Source organism: Harpegnathos saltator, unplaced genomic scaffold (assembly GCF_003227715.2).
Source record: "Harpegnathos saltator strain DR-91 unplaced genomic scaffold, Hsal_v8.6 scaffold688, whole genome shotgun sequence".
Taxonomy (NCBI): Eukaryota; Metazoa; Arthropoda; class Insecta; order Hymenoptera; family Formicidae; genus Harpegnathos; species Harpegnathos saltator.
The window spans coordinates 387,359-401,190 of record NW_020230524.1 but is presented as its reverse complement, the minus strand read 5'-3'; the positions used below and the strand labels follow the sequence as shown (position 1 = coordinate 401,190).

The window sequence follows — 13,832 nt, the reverse complement described above, 5'->3', positions numbered from 1 at the left end:
TAGAGGATTTTAAAAGAAAGAATATATTATTCAACTTCTTATAATAGATTATAAACTGTATTTGATCAAATATGGGTCAATTTTCTTTATTATATAACAATGTTACAGCAACACACATACCTTTTTTAAAAAGCATTCCAAATATTCTGACTCAGAGCATACAGTTATTTTTCATTCATGTCTAGAGATAGAGCATGACTGAACAAAACAAGTAGACATTCAAATCAACATATCCCTCTTCATGTAAGAGGAAATCCTTTTGAAATAAGAGGAAGACAGAATAATATTTAATAAATTTTACATGAATGGTTCACTTTAATCGCTCTATCAAAAGAGGAATTCTTTTCCCGTAAAAGATTTTGCTTAGAATATGAGATTATGGGAAAAATCACTTTACAAATAGAATATTTTTTAAATGTTATATTTACAGGAAACTACAAAAGTCCTATGTCTTCTTTTACAGCCATAAATAAATCAGACAGTGTTAAATATGAATAAAAAATATTATAATGAGAAAGAAAATTATATTTCTAACTATATAATATGTAATATGTGATTAATATAAATTGGAAATGCCATGGCTGACATTTCCAATTACAGCATGAAAATCAAATGAGATGATGTTACTGTATGTCAACTATCATTCTGAAGAGATGGCAAGTATAATTTTATTTTATAATATATTATTATTATAATATACCATTATAGTATTACTTTTATATTTTATTGAAATATATCCTCTCTAGCCAATTTGGTCATTGGCCTGTCATCTTAAACTTTGATATATTCTATAGGGTCTATGAGGAATATAGGTTGAATACTCAAAAGATCCAACAATATTACCCATATCCAGAACGTGCTTATAACTATGTTAGTGCGCTGTTAACCAATCAGAAGGCATATTGCGTGGCTTTTCATTGGTTTCATTGGTTAACAGCGTGCTAACATAGTTATAAGCATGTTCTGAATATGGGCCTAAATATATATGTAATAACATTGGAAGATACAAATATTTTGACAGTTTTGCTTAGAAGATTTTCCCTGATTTAGAATAATTTCAGAAAAGATAAACCTTGCAGAATGCTTAAAATTTTGCATAAAATTGCAGAATGTTATTTTACTCTACAAAAACAAATAATATATTATACACACCATATAATTACACATTATATGGACTGTATATTAAGTAAGTAGTGCAATAAACGATTCTTTCTTTTGCTATAACTCAAACAGACAGACATGTTGGCAATAACATACATTCAATATATCTTATGATATCATTAAGGCGACATAACATGTTTGTAATATAACATGTTTGCATATTTTGCAGCAAAACAAATGTTTATATTGCTGATTAATTGTGTCCTCTTGCCAATACAATTGGGACATGTTGCAATTTTCATGGCATCAGATTACTTTTTTTATATATACTGCTACAATGCTGTTTTCTTGTATAAAAACAAATCTTTATGTACTTATGTTACTATTTTAATTCTTGAATTCAGTCTTTGCAGATAATCTGGCGAAATTTGTCTATCTGGGAATTCAAGCAATGCTTTTAAAGTTATATTTGTGTTAATCATATGTAAATACAATTTATTAATATAACAATATATTTTTTAACTTTATCTCCAAATTTATGATTGCTGAAGATCAAATTAATATTAACCAAAGTATGTTAATATCCTAATTTACATCTCTTCACAGAAAATATACCAGCACATACATTCATCTTGACAAAAGTGCAACTGTATTCTGTTTGTTGACGCAATTGTTTATTGAATTCTTGTTCTTTAGTTCACTTACAGGTAAGTCGGATTGTTATGTTTTAATCTTCCCTTTAAGATATGTCTGTTTAAAAATTTATATTGATTTATATGAATGTACAATAAAGCTAGAAAGACATACTAGTATAAAATGTTTACGCAAAAAAATTGTACGATAACTATAATTGTATTGTACATATTCTTTGTTATAAATTTGTGATATTAAATAAATAAATATATTTCTTATACACAGCATGATTTAACGAAATTATTTCCTAACATTCGAATATAGTTTGCTAGCATCACGAACTAGGAAGGATGAAATAAAAAATTTATTAATTTTATTTCGAATTTAATATTCACTAAAACTTATCACTAATTCATGTTAGAGGAAAAAATGCATCATCAATACTCCTAGAAATACTATTTGTTTTCCTCGCCCTAATTCTCTGATCACAATGCAAGCATCCTAAATACAAATTCTTTAATTTTGATTTAATATTATTAAAACATATATTTTTCTTTTAATAACAAAAAACGTATTTTACATAGAAAATTCAATCTAATAATTTCTTATACAATGTTGCGATTTTATGTTAAAACATTAAGCGTAGTAGTTATATATATTTTTTTTTATGTACGTTCGATTTTATAAAGTGATTCGTTAGTTAGTTAATCGATCGTAAAATATTAGAAAATTGACGCTTATTGCGATAAACTTCTAAGTATATTTGTCTTTCATAAAAATTATATTAAGCTTTTGCTTTGACCAATGAGGGACTCCCACGATTTAAGTTCTCCGATGGTATGCTCAGATGTTTGTAACGTCTGCTAGGATGGGAGGTTTGAAGTTAAATTGGTTATTATTTGTAAATTTAACAATATGTATTGTATTATCGATAGCCGGGTGAGTAAAAATAATATTTCCTTTCGATATGTCTAAAGCATTAACTTGTTCAAAATGATTTATAAGTAGTGACTTTCATAACCTACCTTCATCTACACTTTCTCATTTGTCAGTTAAGTTTATACATATTATAAAAAATTTATGTAATCTGATTTTTCTTCTAAATTTGATGTTAAGATATAGATTTATAGAAAATCCTTTTACATCTTTATAATTTCATTAATTTACTAAATTCATATATCTTATATAGCAGTACTCATACTGTCAATATAAGGAAATACTTGTTAAACAATCAATTTTATCATAATTATCCATTTTTTGCAGGAGAGATTTTTACAACATCTTAGGCTTATCACGTAGTGCAAGTACACATGCAATAAAGAAGGCTTATAGACAATTAGCGAAAGAATTACATCCTGATAAAAATAAAGATGATCCAGATGCTTCTCGAAAATTTCAAGACTTGGGAGCAGCTTATGAAGTATTGTCGGACCCTGAAAAGAGAGAAATGTATGATCGATGTGGAGAGGAATGTTTAAAAAGGGATGGCATGATGAACAATAATGTTGATCCTTTTGCAAGTTTTTTTGGTGACTTTAGTTTTCATTTTGGTGGAGAATCTCATCATCAACATGAAACTCCTAGAGGTGCAAATACTATAATGGACTTACCTGTCACTTTAGAAGAATTATACAGTGGTAATTTTATTGAGGTAAAATTTTTCTTTTGTTACAAGTACATAGAATTTCTCTCCATTATTTTAATTCATTTTGTTATTTTATATTGTATAGATTACCAGGAATAAGTTAGTTGTGAAAGCAGCAAAAGGAACAAGAAAGTGCAATTGTAGACAAGAATTAGTTACTCGCAATTTAGGAAATGGAAGATTCCAAATGATGCAACAATCGGTGTGCTCAGAATGTCCAAATGTCAAATTAGTGAATGAAGATCGTGTACTGGAGGTAGAAATTGAACCAGGTATGGTAGATGGGCAAGAGACTAAATTTACAGCAGAAGGAGAGCCTCATATCGATGGAGAACCTGGTGATTTGATATTGAAGTGAGCAGATATTTTTTTATACATACAATCTTTGATTTATAAATTAATACAATTATCTACTTACAATTCAATTGTTTGTCATAGGATACGAACTCTACCTCATCCTGTTTTTGAAAGAAAAGGCGATGATTTATATACAAATATTACTATTTCTTTGCAAGATGCGCTACTAGGTTTTACAGTGGATATAAAACACCTAGATGGCCATACAGTAACTATTCAAAGAGACAAAATCACTAAACATGGTGCTCGTATTAGGAAAAAAGGCGAAGGAATGCCTAATTATGATAATAACAATCTACATGGTACTTTGTTTGTTACCTTCGATGTTGCATTTCCTGATAATGAATTTACAAACGAACAGAAAGAAGGTAAGTGAAACAATTATGTTGTATCAGTTTGCGACTTTCTGAGAATTATCATATATATTGCAAATTCTTTTCTATTATTTCAGACATAAGGAAATTACTGCAGCAAAGTTCAGTGAATCGAGTGTACAATGGTATAGGAGGCAAATGAATATCTATTTGTGAATATTTATAAGTTTAGTACATATGTACAAAGTGAGACAATGTAAAGCGGATATTTCGATTGGGATGTACGTCTTGATACTGTATGTTTGTATTATGCGTGGGAGATTTCTGCTTCCTTGTTTCAATACCAATAGATTTGGTAATCAAATTGATTAGTTGGATAGTCGAGTATGTTACATGATTCCATGGAATTTTATCACGAGCATATATATATATATATGTGTTCTAGTTGCGAAAGACTGGTTGAATCGCGGATTTATGTCACCAATCGCATGAATCATCGTCGACAATGATTAAGCAGATTATTTAAATTCCTAAGTTATTTTACGTTTGGATATCATGAATAATGTATGCAAGATTCAGTATGAATGTGGATACATTTTTGCATTTAATATTACGCAACAAGAGAGATATGTTGCATACTTACGATCATACAATTGTACAATCTCAGAATCCTACAGTCTTACGACCTTATGCAATTGTAGTAATTATGATCGTACATTATGGTCACATAAAACAGCTCTCTTGTAGCTGCACCACACAAATTGTGGTTCTGGACATGTAAACGTCAATAAGAGTGCATAATATATATAGTATCGAAATAAAATTAATAATTGCGCGGTACATTTGTAGCCAATTTTTTAATTCAAATATATCTATGTATTTTAAGTGAAAATATTTTATACAAGTCGTTTATTACGGTACATCATGCACCGTCCAACTAAATAATTTATAAGTAAGACGTAAATATCCAAAATTTTAATCTTTTTCTCTCTCTCTCTCTCTTAATTCAAAAGTTTTTAATTTTATGGGGTATTTCATAAGCATTTATATATAAATATCTATTATATAAATATTTATCATATAATATTTATTATTTATTATATATAAATATTTATTATATATTATATTGCACAATTGTGAAAGGGTGATTTTGACGAAATGCACACTCATAAAGGATAGTAAAATATCTTTTTTATTTGTATACTCAGAGCTTGGTCACTGGATCAATCGCCGTAATATACCGTTACACATTGGTTTATTTATACAGATATTGAAAATTCACCGACAATTCTCTTAAGAATCGATGTATATAGCAGCCTGCACGTTAAGTGTATCAGTCATCATCTCGATATAAATTATACTCGAACGAAATACGCGAGAAGTGTTTTCACGCACTGCGGACATACGCAATGTTCTCACCGAGATTTCTATTATCGCGCGATTAAAATCAACCGACGAACCGTGATGCGATGGAAAGATATGAGTATATGCGTGTAAGTGCAGAACGTTCGCGATACAATGAAAGCTCACAGACAATACTTCGGGACACGAAGTATAAAATTCCCGATGTATTGCAGCGCAAACGTCGTGGAGACGTCGTCAGCGCGTGGAAGAACCGCCTTGAAGTGTCTTCGCGAAAATCACAGGTGATTTATCAAATAATTTCACGCTGCAATGGCCCTCCCTCGCCCTCTCTCATTCTTCAAATCTCTGTTTTTGTGGATTCTCTCTCCCACCCTCCCTTCTTTCTCTCTCTCTCCCTCGTTGAGGATATGTACTTAAATTATCATATACAAAAGGTGATCAGTCTAATCACACTGGTGAGATATGTCGTGCCTAAAGGCAGTAACAATACAGGCGCATGTTGAACTCGTCGACGCAGGCACTCTGTTTGCCGTAAGCGTTCAGCCTGCTGACCGAGCCGACTAGTTTGCGACTATTGTCCTCCGTCCTGTAGCGCACCGTGCCCTCGAAGATCGCGTCGCCCGGGGTGGTCTGTATGGTCACGGTATAGTCCATCAGCGTCGTGCCATCCGACTTGTCGAGCCACAGCTTCGCGTCCTTGATGTCCTTGAGATTCAAGATCGCGCACGGCGGATACTTGCTGAGCATGTCGTTGAGCTCGTTGACGAGGAACGACACGCTTTCCTGAAGGCCGGTGTCGTTCAAGGAAATGTTGCTACTGGAGTGGCACATGCACCAGTGATTCGAGATCTGCGCCATGTCGCAGGTGCGATGTTCCGGCACCGGCAAGAACCAGCTGATGCCGCGCGGGACTGGCGCCGCGGCTTGGATCTTGATGCGTCTCTTCAGGAAGGTCTCGTGTAATACATGCGGATTCACCAAGTCCGTCAACGTCTCGTGGAGGTCGAAAGGCGTGGTGAGGCTACGGCTGTTCCGCCGCAGATTGCCCCAGGCCAACGGGTACTTTTCGCGCCACCACTTGGGCAGCACGATGAAGACGAAAGGCAGCCGGTCCTCGGTCTTACCCTGATATGTCTGGCGGAACTCGCCCCAGCGCATCCCATGGTCGCTCATCACCACGAGGACCGTGCGATTCAGCAGACCCTGGTGCGACAAGTACTCGACGAAGTCGTGGTACGAACTGTCGCCCAGCTGGGGATACGTGAAGAAGTCGTGGGTGAGGCTGGACTGCCAGATGAAGGAGAAGTATGGCTCCGTGGCAAATTCAATGGCGGCCTTGCGAGCGTAATGCAGCAAGCAGTCGAAGGTCTTCCTGGTGCCGATGCAGAGATTGGCATTCAGCTTGTGGGTGTTGCCAATGTCGTGCTCGGCGCCGATGCAATACGGCCGCAGGTAGTAGTCAGTCGGCGGCTCGCGGAATCCCGGCTTCAGGTAATTGAACGTCGTCATGCTGCAGGCGTCCTCGCCGAAGACCGTGCGGTAGCCGGCCGCGCTGTACTTCTTCCACAGGAGCGGGCAGTCGTCGAACGTTTTCTCGGGCTTCTGCCAGCACATGTTGTGCAGCTCTTCCTCGTTCAGGCCGGACAGCACCGGCACGAGGTTCGGGTACGTGTTATCCGCGACCTTCGTGTAGCCCAGCATCTCCACGGCGCCGAGCGAATGAAGCGCCTTTACCGTCATCGGCATCATGCGGTGGAAGTTGAGCCGCGAGATCGAGTCGAGGCCGATCACGAGGATGCTCAGGCGATCGCTGGCCGTGCCTATGCCCATACCCAGCACCTGCTTGCACCTCTCCTCCACCCAGGACTTGCGCGGCAGGAAGGCGAAGTAGTCTTTGTATATCATGTTCTTATCGCGGTAACACTCGACCTTCACGAACTCGGCGTTCACGGTGCAGGAGCCTTGGAAAGGGTGGCACTCCTTGTCGTACCTGCAAGTGCAAAGCGGACGTCAGCAGGGGTCTCTTCGTGTGGACGCTCCTTGTGGCCGGTTTGAATAACAAGTAACAAGTTCGGTCAAATCAACCGTTTCTTTCTTTTTGTTTCTTTTTTCTCCTTTTTATACATTACAGGATAACCCTACGGGAAAACAGAAACGCCAACTCACGGTTCCACTACATCAATATTATAATTTTTCACTCGACAATGTAACTGTTATGTCACACTCGCGTGTGCTGGGAAAGTAATGAACGGAGTTAGGTGAACGTACGCGGCAACATACTCACGTGATGGCGTTATCTTGATCCTTCGTGCGCCAAAACGATCGCCAGCAGCAGCTTATATCCTCTGACTTGTTGTGGAACTCCTCCCACGCTAACGGGTTGACGAACAACGCGGTGTTATTCGAGTCGATCAGCGGCGGAGAATTGCCGTACTCGCATACGAGCGGCTTCTCTTTGGTGATGAAACGCTTGATAGCAGGATCGAAAGGATCCATCGCGGGTATCCGGCAGCCCTTGTTGTGCACCAAGAACCCACCGTTGCCGATCAGCGACGGATAGATGGGCTTCAGCTGCACGTAGTGCTCTGCAACGCATTTGGCTGATTCAGTTCAGCGTGACGATCAAAAACGTACACCCAAAAAAAAAAAGTATTTTATCTGTAAAGTTTATCTGTAAAGTTTATCTGTAAAATGATTTTTCCCATAGTCTCATATTCTAAGCTAAGCCTTTTACAGAAAAAGGATTCGTCTTTCGATGAAGCGATTAAAGTGAACCATTCTAAAATTTATTAGATATCATTCTAATTGTTTTCCTTTTATTTTAAGAAAATTTTCTCTTGCATTAATTAATTTTCCTCTTATATCAAGAGAAATATGTTGATTTGAAGGCTTCTTTCATTCAGTCATGTTCTACCTCCAAACATGAACGAAAAAATAACCATATGCTCATGAGAATATTTGGAACGCTTTTTGAAAAAAATATGTGTTGCTGTAACATATAACGAAGATAATTTATCCATATTTGGTCAAATACAGTTTACAATCTATTGCAAGAAGTCGAATAATATATTTTTTCTTTTAACTATGTTTCATACAATTGGTTATGATGAACATCTTTGTAGCTATGAAATCCGTAACAAAATTGATTGGAAATTTATTTATTATGATGATTTTATTTCATTCGTGCTTATTTATTGTAGAACTGGAGAAGTACATCTATATATATATTATTTTCCGCTATATACTATAATAATTTTTTCAAATTAACCAGTATAACCAGTAAGAATAAAGTATAGTAAGAATAAATAATCCTCTTAAAAAAAGATTAAATAGTCTGTGTATAAGAGGAAATTTATATTAAAATCAATAAGATTTGCATTATACATATAACATATAATCCTTTTAACTTTAAGAATAATGTGTTTATATTTTCCTCTTAATTCTAGAGGAATCCTCTTGAAGGTACATATAAGAATAAAATCCTTTAAAATTTAAATGCTTCTACTTGTTCTGAAATTACTTTGTTTTGGGTGCACGAAGAGAAACGGTCGAGCGACGTTTTCGGGCACGCGAGGGAGAAAGAGAGACTGAACTAGGACAAAGCCGATAATGATAAGAGAATGAAATTCACCTTGAGAGCTTTCTTTGCTTTGAGCCATCGCTCCGAATCGGACGATACGAAATTGGCCGGTGTTGTAGCTGTTGATAACGACGAGTGACATTAGCAGAAAAACCAACAGCGCGATTAGCCATCTTTGTAGTCGTAGGCCTCCTTTTTGTATCCTGTTCAACGTCGCGGCAAATCCACGCTCATCGTTCAGAAGGGCCTTTTTGCCGCCGCGAAACACCGCCTGTTGAGAGAAAGAGAGAGAGAGAGAGAGAGAGAGAGAGAGAGAAGCGTTCTTCTTCATGTACTTGTTTGATCTTTTGACGAAGTCCCATCAACGTGAAAATTCGTCAAAAAAAAGTTCCGCTCGTGAATCCAACGTAATTCCGTTTTTCGCAGGAGATTCTCTCCTCTTTCACGCTTATCTCGAGTCGTTCTGCGCACGAATCAGTCAACAATCGTTTAATTAATGACGACTCATCCAGCGATATTTTGAGTGGTCAGTAATTCCCGGCGGTTTGCGCTTACATTAAAGCAGAGCGCGATCGATAGCTGGCGGAGATACGATTGTCGCGTCAAATGCACGCTTGTAATTTCGTAATTTCTGCTCGCTACGATCAGACTCCGCAGACCAGATAATGCTCCGCGAACATTGTAACACGATACACTGCTCCCGTTGCACTCGATTAATAAGCGTGTAGCGTTAATTATCACCGACTCAAATGAGGTGAAACATTCAATATTCTTGGCGTCCTTTGTTCTCACCGCCAGTTCCCGGCGCTCTTGCTCGGATTTCATCAAACATCAAGCGGTGCTTCAAGATTAAAAGTAATGGAATAAATAAGTGAATAATTAACGTCGCGATAATCAATTTCTATCACGATGTTAAATTATTACTCGATGTTTGCTCAAATCCGCGCAGGAGGCCGAAAATTGCTGGAGGGCCGAAAATTACTGAACGTCTCACCCTGCGCGTTAACACATTCGCTTCGGATGGCTCACATATGCGTCTTCCGGGCTCCTTTGCCAGGACCCTAATGATGCACACGGGAGTTTTCAGGTTCCTCGCACTTCTGTCGCAAAAAATAATTGTTTTGGAAAGTATCAGTTCGTTGTAGCAGTTTTTCTCGCGCCTGACGTAACTTAGCCAGAAATCGGTCCCGGCTTCAGACTCAGCTTCAAATATCCTGAAGCGAATGCGTTAACCGCGCGCGTGCGAAACTATCGTCTACTTTACCTCCTCGTGAGAGTGATCTTCACGCATAACAGAGCGGTTGGTTGCGTCGAACACTTTCGTACGTGTCAAATTAAACTGAACCACCAAGATATACATTATCTCCGGCGCATTACGTAGCACGTTATCATGATAATGTATTATCAGATCCCAATATCGCATATATCCACAACGACCAATCTACGAGTAGGCTCGATTTATTGATCTCTCTCATATCTCATCTCGACGAGATGTACGCATCAGCGTTTACTCTGATTGTATCTTCATGTTACATTCTCGCGCGACATCGTTATGATCTTCGTGGAGTTCCCTCAGGAGGAGCGACGGCACGCTGCGAGGTAACCGGCCGGTTGAGCAGTCTTGGTCCTTCCGTGCTTCATTCTCGTCTCGTCCTCCGTCGTCGTGCGAGCCGACTTCTCTCTCTTTCGCCTTTCTGCTCGCTTCTAATTTCGCGATCCTGCGGCCAAGGTGGTTTGCAGGAAGTTAGCCCGTTGACGACGTGCGACTCGTGTCGCAGCAGGAGCGCGGTTCTCCCCCGATCTGCTGCCTCGTGATTATCTACCTAGACGTCTAGTTTCGAGAAACTATCTAATTTCATGACCTCAGCGGGGCCGTGTGATATGTTTCTCGCCTGGTCCGTGAATTTTGTGGTGACGCCGAGGACGATAAGTTTCACGGTTTCTCGCGGGCGATAACCGCGCGGCTCTCCTCTCCTGCGGGCTTGCCTGCGGCTCGGCCGCGATCGTCGCGCGGACCTGGAAGACTTCTGGATCGTTGACTGCGGAGCGCCGTAGCCGTTTCGATAGCGCGTATATATGTATATTTATATATATATATATATGTACGTATGTGTGTATAACGATATTTCGATCAATGAACGTCAGCGGCGATGCGTGAGGGGCGTTTCGGTTTAATCGTTACATTCTGCTTCTATCTGACGATTCGACACGTGCGTCGTCACGCGATAGCGCGGCGACCGCGCGACGACTTTAGGCTGCTCTTCTCGCCGTGAGAAGCGCCGATGATCCTTGCGGTCTAGGAAGTCTCGATTGGCTGGCGGTAGTTTCTATTCGATCGAACTGCTCCCCGTGTCCTCGTATCTTCGATCGTTAGACCGTGAATCATCCTGTCCTGTCATGACGCGTGTCACATTTTCATCGCACGCACGCTCCTCGTCGCCGGATGCGATAAAAACGACCGGGTGCTTCAGATCATCTCTCTCATTACGTCCGCTGGATCGCGCGTCGCTCCTGCCGGCGGGCGTACGTCGTCTTCGGCGGGTGCGCAGCTTGCATCCCTGAAACGATCATCAAGGACACGTTTAGAATTCCCGTTTACACCGGGCGATAGATTATCGATCTTCTCTCTCGATCCGATTTGACTTTGGCTGCATCGGTGATATTCGCTTACTCGCAAGTGCGAAGAGGATCGCGGAGACGGTAAAAAGTCCGGCGGAAAATTTGCGCGAAGACAAAGCGGACGAGCAGCGCACTTGCGAGCTGAAGAAACGCGTGTGAACAGAATTCTGGCCGTTACACTTCGCTTCGTGCGCACGCGAGCTATCAGACCTACATTCTCACCGGCGTGTGTTCACCCGTCGATATATCTATCGTTTTCGATAAGTATATCGCGCGCGACATATAGGAGCCGTTTCCGATTGCGCGAGCGAGCCATGTGTGCCGAGCAAATACACAGGAATGTCTTCGCAGAGAGGCCCGAGAGATGCTCCACTTGGTCCGTCCGTTCGATACTTGCTCTCGTTATCTCTCACCCTACCCGCGGTCGTCCCGAGACATCGGCTGATCCGGCCAATGTCCCCGCGCGGACACGGCTAACTCTTTGCGACGAGATCATCGCGAAGACACGAGGCTCTCGCACAGCAACCGGTCCCCGCGCATGTGAACTCGCGGAGATGAGCCGTGAGAACAGCTGTTCCCGCCGCTCAGCTTCGCCCAGTGGGTGCAACGTGCGCGCTTCCGCGTATACGTACCGCTTACTCGCAGACCCGAGCACCGTGTGCGGCTCTCCAATGGTAACACGTACACAACAGCCCCAAGGAGCCCCTCATAGTGAGGGGTTATCGTTATCCCGATTACCCGTCAACGTGCGCGCGAGGTAGCCGTCGCTCCTCTCCGGCGACGAGAACTCTCTCCGTCCCGCTCTTCTCACCCTCGCGTTTATCCGCGGCCACGCCACGGGGTGCTCGACGTTGAGCCTCGGCCGCGAGCACCGAGCGGGCCAGCCAGCCGGCTAGCGAGATCGGCGGATCGGCGTCCGGCTGCCGAGCCGGCTAGCCGAGAGCCTCGACCTCACCCTCGGCCTCATCCTCGCGCCCGGCGACGTCGGGCTCTCCGTCATCGGCGCGCCGGTCAGCCACCCGCTCGCAGGCACGTTCGATGACCGGTCTCTCTCTCTCTCTCTCTCTCTTTCTCCCTCTCTCTTTCTCTCTCGGCCGGGGGTTGCTTGCACTGGAGAGGCGGCAGGTGGAAACGCGCGAGGCGTTGCCGCGACCCGGCGAACTGGGGGTTCCAGCCAAGTGCGCGCGGCCACCGTGGCCAGCCGAGGACTGGATGAACGGAGAGACGAGAGACGAGGAAGCGGAGAGCCAGGCCGCTCCGTCCTCTGGTCGATAGCAGAGCGTGCGCGTTTCCCTGACGCGCGACGTCGCCGTCGTCGACGACGGCGGCAGCGGTGGCGACGGCGGCGAGCGCGGCTGGCAAGGCGGATTTTCGAACGGCCGTTCCGCTCGCACTCGGGAAGTACCCGGGCCGAGTGCGTCTGCGGGAAGCTGCAATTGTGCCCGCCGAGCGGAAGTTGGCGATTAACGATTAACCGCCGAAGTTCATTGCCGAGCGCGACGCGCGCTCCTCCTCGCGCTCGGCGGCTCTCGCTCTTTCGGAAATACCGGCGAGAGAGAGGGGGAGATACATCGGCGCGAACTTTCTGTCGAGATATTCCGTTTCAATGTGTATTGATCTATCGTGGGGGGGAGGGAGGGGGGAGGAAGAGACTTTTTTGCAGCGATGTTTCTCTTTTTCGCGTAAGACCGCCCTGAGGAGGACGCGCCTGGCTGCGCGAGATGAACGTTTCTTCCGGTTGCCGCGCGCATGCGCGCACCGGCGACGGTGAATTCATTCTCGTCGGAAACGCGCTTGAATTATCGCGGCACGCAAAGACGCGTTCATACGGTCGGTATGAGCGCGACGTGAGGTGAGCATAGCATGACGTGAGGATAGCATAAATGATGAGATTGCGATTAATGCGCGTAATTAAAGCGCTTGCGGGGGGTAAAATTCCCCCTGTCAGAACCATAACGTTGACTCCACGTTGATTTGACGTTGAAATGTTGCCGATGAAACGTTGAATCAACGTTAATTCACAACCCTCATCGACGTCGAATCAACTTTCTGGTTCTGACTGTGGTTACAGAGAGAAAAAGAAAGAGAAGTCATCAGGTGCCTGTTCGAAAGGAAAGCGGAAGAAGAAGAGAGAGACGAAAGGTACTCGTACTTGATAGTCGCGAAGTCACAAAGTGTCCATCGCGGAAATCGGTGCGTCTCTCCTAATTTCACTGTG

General features: G+C 42.1%; 2 protein-coding genes across 4 annotated transcripts; one reads left to right on the top strand and one right to left on the bottom strand.

Annotated features, from left to right (window-relative positions):
* Positions 1-2,533: 2,533 nt before the first annotated feature.
* On the top strand, positions 2,534-4,897 carry shv (DnaJ heat shock protein family member shriveled). Its single transcript, XM_011137269.2, is given in 6 exon segments — positions 2,534-2,586; positions 2,588-2,673; positions 2,998-3,385; positions 3,465-3,733; positions 3,818-4,104; positions 4,188-4,897. Coding segments are annotated over 6 exon segments (1,143 nt in total). The 5' UTR covers positions 2,534-2,538; the 3' UTR covers positions 4,253-4,897.
* Positions 4,898-5,229: 332 nt separating this feature from the next.
* LOC105180921 (uncharacterized) lies at positions 5,230-13,065 on the bottom strand. Of its 3 annotated transcripts, none has more exons than XM_025305266.1 (5): positions 12,247-13,065; positions 10,260-11,553; positions 9,047-9,266; positions 7,700-8,000; positions 5,230-7,405 (listed from the first exon to the last, which is right to left on the bottom strand). In XM_025305266.1, exons 2-5 carry the CDS (start codon positions 10,416-10,418, stop codon positions 5,887-5,889), a joined length of 2,199 nt encoding a protein of 732 aa, XP_025161051.1. In that variant the 5' UTR covers positions 10,419-11,553; positions 12,247-13,065; the 3' UTR covers positions 5,230-5,886. The 3 variants fall into 3 exon arrangements, with proteins under 3 accessions (XP_025161051.1, XP_025161053.1, XP_025161052.1); XM_025305268.1 differs by lacking the exon at positions 12,247-13,065 and adding an exon at positions 11,837-11,858; XM_025305267.1 differs by lacking the exon at positions 12,247-13,065 and adding an exon at positions 11,667-11,775.
* Between the last annotated feature and the right edge of the window lie 767 nt (positions 13,066-13,832).